Source organism: Trichosurus vulpecula, chromosome 8, assembly GCF_011100635.1.
Source record: "Trichosurus vulpecula isolate mTriVul1 chromosome 8, mTriVul1.pri, whole genome shotgun sequence".
Classification (NCBI taxonomy): Eukaryota; Metazoa; Chordata; class Mammalia; order Diprotodontia; family Phalangeridae; genus Trichosurus; species Trichosurus vulpecula.
The window spans coordinates 44,762,562-44,767,970 of NC_050580.1; the positions used below are offsets into that span (position 1 = coordinate 44,762,562).

The 5,409-nt window shown below is 42.5% G+C and overlaps 1 protein-coding gene across 1 annotated transcript; it reads right to left on the bottom strand.

Moving 5' to 3' along the window:
• Positions 1 to 1,324: 1,324 nt before the first annotated feature.
• Positions 1,325 to 2,281, bottom strand: LOC118830180 (olfactory receptor 6-like). The gene has a single exon (XM_036737087.1). The coding sequence runs from the start codon at positions 2,279 to 2,281 to the stop codon at positions 1,325 to 1,327; it is 957 nt and encodes a 318-aa protein (XP_036592982.1).
• Between the last annotated feature and the right edge of the window lie 3,128 nt (positions 2,282 to 5,409).

Sequence of the window (5,409 nt, forward strand, 5' to 3'; positions counted from 1 at the left end):
CAAATTGAACATTCTCTCCACTATACTATCCTTCTCTTCTTCTTCCCTCTTTTCCTTATTCTCCTCTACTTTTTTATCCCTCTCTTCCTCATTTTCCTTCTCCCTCTCTTCTATCACCTGTTCCTCCTTCTTTCCATTTCCCTTCCTCCCTCTCTTCCTCCTCCTTCTTCTTTTTTTCTTCTTCTTCTCTCCCCTCTCTTCTTCTTTCTTTTATTCTTCCTTCTCCTCATAGAAATTGTTCACCCGAGCCAAGTATCCCACATTCAGGCCCAGACAAGTGGCATGAAGTATTTTCTCCATGGAGGGGTAGGATGGGGAAGATGGGAGACACAGACACCTGTGTGAAGTTGGACCTAGAGAGGCCATCATATAGTGGGGGGAGAAGCAAGGTGGGACAGGAAAGTAGCCCATTCCAAGCACACAGGGTAGCTTCTGATCATAGTTAATTTTTCTTGCTAACTTGGTGCTAAGCTCAGTGTTGCCTAATTGGTGAAGGACTCTAAGTGCTGTATACCATGTCATTTGGGCCTCACAACAACCCGGTGAGGTAGGAACTACAGATATTATGATCCACAATTCAGAGATGGGGGAAAGTGAGGCTGTTAGAAGTTAATGAGTCATGCAGCATAGCAGCTTTTTTTGTGGTGGCAAAGAATTGAAAATTGAGGGAATGTTCATCAACTGGGGAATGGTCGAACAAGTTGTGCTATATGAATGTAATGGAATACAATTGTGCTATAAGAAATGATGAGCAGGCAGATTTCAGAAAAATCTGGAAAGACTTACATGAACTGGTGTTAAGTGAAGTGAAGAACCAGGAGAACATTGTACACAGTAACAGCAACATTGTGTGATGATCAACTTTGATAAAATTAGCTCTTTACAGCAATATAGTGATCTAAGAATTCCAAGAGTCAGGATGGAAAATGCTATCCACATCCAGCAAAAGAACTATGGAGTCTGAATGCAGATCAAAGCATACTATTTTCACTTTTTTTGTTTTTTCTTTCTCTTGGTTTTTCTCTTTTGTTCTGATTCTCCTTTCACAACATGACTAATGTGGAAATATGTTTAATATGATCATAGATGTATAACTACATCAGATTGCTTGCTGTCTTGGAGATGAGGAGGGAAGGGAGGGAGGGAGAAAAAATTGGAACTGAAAATCTTACAAAAATGAACGTTGAAAACTATCTTTACATGTAATTGGAAAAAGTTCTATTAAGTGCAAAAAAAGAGCCACGCAGCTGCTAAATGTCAGAGGTGGGATTCCAATTCAGGTCATCTGGAAGTGGGATGATAACTGTCTGAGCCTTCTTGAATCCTAGGAGGCAGAGTCCATCTTCTGTGACATCCTCTGCACTGTCTTCTTAAGGGCGACCTTCACCTCTGTGTTCCTCAGACAATAGATAATGGGGTTGAGGAGTGGGGTAAGTACAGTATAGACTACTGACACCAACTTATTATAGTCAAAAGAGTAGATGGCCCGGGGCCGGGCATAGATGAAAAGTGAAGCTGAGTAGAAGATAACCACGACAGCCAAGTGAGAGGCACAAGTGGAGAAGGCCTTCTGTTGGCCTGAGGCAGAAGGGATCTTCAGGACAGTGGAGATGATGGAGACATAGGAGAAGATGGTAACTAGGAGGGGAACAATCAGGATGAGCAATGCTAGGAGAAAGTCAATGATCTCGGCCATGGACATGTCAGTGCAGGCCAGGTTCAGCAGTGGGGATACATCACAGAAGAAGTGATTCATGACATTGGGTCCACAGTAGCCAAGGCGTGAGATGAAAAAAACTTTTCCCAGGGATATAGTAAAACCACTGAGCCAGGAGCTGATGGCCAGACGGAGACAGAGACTAGGGCCCATTATGGCTGGGTAGCGGAGTGGGTTGCAGATAGCTACATAGCGGTCATATGCCATGACACCGAGGAGTGCGCACTCAGTGCAGGCCAGTCCTAGGAAGAAGTAGAGTTGGGACATACAGCCCATGAAGGAGATGCGCCCAAATTCAGGTGCCAGGAAGGTAAGCAGCATTTTGGGCACAGTGACAGAGATGTACCATACCTCTAGGAAGGACAAATTACTGAGGAAGAGGTACATAGGCTTGTGGAGAGAAGGGTTGACTCTGATCAGAGTGATGATAATGATATTTTCAATGACAGTCAAAGAGTAGACCAGCAGGAACAACAGAAAGAGGGACAGGTGGAGCCCCACAGAGCCGGGGAAGCCCAGGAGGATAAACTCAGTTACTTGTGTGTAGTTTTCCCACGTAAACATGGCTGCCACGGAAATTTTCAATCTAAAAGAGGATCAAAGACAGTGAAGGTTAAACAAGTGGAGTATCAGGGAAAAAAGAACAGTAGTGATGTCTCCCTTGGCCCACCTGAAGCCATGGGATTAGCACCCTGTATAATCTGGCTCCAACATTCGTTACCTCTTCCTCTTGGAATCAGAGAGTTGGTTTCACGACCTACGGCACACCAATGCTTCATACTCTTTGCTAGTAGAATGGAAGCTTCTTGAGGGCAAGTGCTGTTTTATTTTTTGTTTATTCTTTCTAGCATCTACCCATGGTGCCCTGCTGGTGATAGGTGTTTATTAAATCCTTCAATAATTGAATTGAGGATGCTACGGACAGAGAGTACTAATTGTCAACTGCTGTTATATTTCATGCATTCTGGTCTTCATGCCTTTTCTCAAACTTCTTCGTATACTTTTAATCATTCTAACCTCCATTCTTCCAGCCAATAATTGTGATTTTACCCTTACCCATTAGAGGCAGCTAAGTGGTATAGAGGATAGAGTACTGGATCTGTAGTCAGGAAGACGTGAGTTGAAATCTGACCTCAGTCACTAGATGTGTGACTCTGCAAAAGTCACTTAACCTCTGTCTATCTCAATTTCTTTATCTGTAAAAGTAACAGTATCTACCTCCCAGGATTGTTTTGAGGATCAGATGAGATAATATTTAAGCCATGTACTTTGTGCAAATCTTAAAAGCTTCACTTCTCCCTTCCACCTCTGTGCTATTGTCTATTAGAGACTTTCAGATCTTGATATCATATATGACTTGATTTATCACAAAATTCCCAGACATTCTAGAACCATCAAATTGCAGACTTGGAAGAGGCCTCATAGGTCCTCTAGTACAACCTTGACTGAGCATTGACATCTCTCTGATAACTCTGACAAGTGGTCTTCTAGTCTCCAATCGAAGACCTCCAGCTCTGGACAAAATCCAGTGTGTCAATCATAGTTTGCCGTTACTCTGAATTAACCTCCATTCTGGGGCAGTCAGATATTCAGACTTCCTTATTTTGTACTGAAACTCAGAAAGATCCATGAGTTAATTGTTGAGAGAATCATAGGATCACAAACCTAGAGATGGAAGCATGGGCCATTCATCCAATGAAGTGATTTGCCCAGGCTCTCCTACTCTTATAATGTACTCTCCTTAAAGTTTGCTTTCCAGTGTCCTGAGCTGTCTTGGTTTACTAGCAGAGGACGCTCCCTCTACTGATACGTTTTTCCCTTTTCCATAGATCACAGCTCCCTCCATGCATTAGTAGATGATCATTGTGAGTTGCTGTGGCCACCCCTCCCCCAAAAGACTCATTCTCCAGTGCCTGGCCATCTGTTGATGAACCTCTCTGGACCTGGGCAGAGTGACTCTTGAAGAATATGTGGAGTCTATTGTCAGGCTTATGCTTTGCTCAGTATCTGAGCTGAACTTTAAAGATGGTGAGGATTTCAATAGGTCCAGAGAGGGAGGGCAGAAATTTTCAGGTTGGTAATAATTATATTGATAACAAAAAAAACAACAACAGTGAAAACACTGACTAGGAGCTGGAGGCCCTGAATTAAAACCCCACCATTGACACTCCCTGTGTGAAATTAGGCAAATCACTTTTCCTTCTTGGGTAGATCTCTGTTTCCTTATCTATAAACTGAGAAATTTGGCCTAGTAGGACCCTAAATCATTTTATTCACATCCGGTGAGTTAGGTGTCATAAGTATCATTGTTCCTCATCTGACAGATGGGGAAACTGAGGTTCAGAGGTATGGAATGATTTACCCAGCATTGCAAAGGTTGTAAATGTCAGAACTAGGGCTTGATACCAGCTCTTCAGACTCCAAGAGGGGGAAAGCCCAGAGGAGAGGTAGGGACCAGAGAGGAGGCCTGTTTGGCTGGAACAGAAATGCCTTGGAAGGAAGACCTGTGACACCCTCTGTTTTTCTGGATGACTGATATAGCCTTGGAGAATGCAGGTCCATCTCCATGAGGACTTCTTGCCTGGCATTCAAGGCCCTTTACATACCAGTTATATTAGTCTTCCTGTCCTCTCCTGTATGTAATGCTTTAGACAAAGTGGGTTGCTTTCTAACCCCCAAATATGACTTGAGATTTCTTTTTTTTAATTCTTTTGTTTTGAGGGGGGAAGGCAGGGCAATTGGGTTTAAGTGACTTGCCCAAGGGCACACAGTTAGTAAGTGGGTCAAGTATCTGAGGCTGGATTTGAACTCAGGTCCCCCTGACTCCAGGGCTGGCGCTCTACTCACTGCGCCACCTAGCTGTCCTGACTTGGGATTTCTTATCTCAGTGCTTTTGCTTAGGTTGTTCCCTGTGCCTTAAATATCGTCTTTTACTCTCTTTTGTTGTTGAATTCCCACCTGTCCTTCAAAGCCCAGCTCAAATGCCACTTTCTTCAGGAAGCCTTCATTTACTGCCCCATCATCCATCAGTGATGATCATCCCCTTGGACCTCCTAGCTTCACTTCTTTTACACATTTATCATTTAATTGCCTCTCTTTGTATCTCCAGTGCTTAGCAAAATACTTGACATACAGTAGGCACTTAACCAATGCTTATTCCTTTCCTTTCCCTTTACTATTCAACACTATGTATTGTAATTGTCTATGTCTATGTCTGACTTCTCTACTAGACTGTAGGTTCTGTGAGGTCAGTAACCTTATCTTATCTTGTTTTTGTTTTTCCCCAGCACCTTGTACTGGCCTTAGTACAATATATGTGCTTAATAAATGTCTTCAAATCAAATAAATAAATTTTATAATATTCCCTTTGTTCACTAATTTTGCTTAAGTTCTCTTCTTTCCCTTCCTACTTTCCTCTTCCTTTTCGTATTAATAAATATTGAATGGAGGAAGGAATACTGTTTAGTAATGAAAAGATCAAGGGTAGTCCACTTAGGGACTCAGGGGAATTTTAAGCTCATTGAATGGCTGTTTCTCACATCTGTATACAGATGTGTTTTGGGAGAACTTCTGTTTTCCAGAAACAGTTACTATTGAATGTGGGGTTAAAAGTGCAATCTTGTATTTGGATCTAGTACATAGGCAGAAGTTCCTCAGGAAGCTAACCCTCCAAAACCACTAGGATTCCTGAT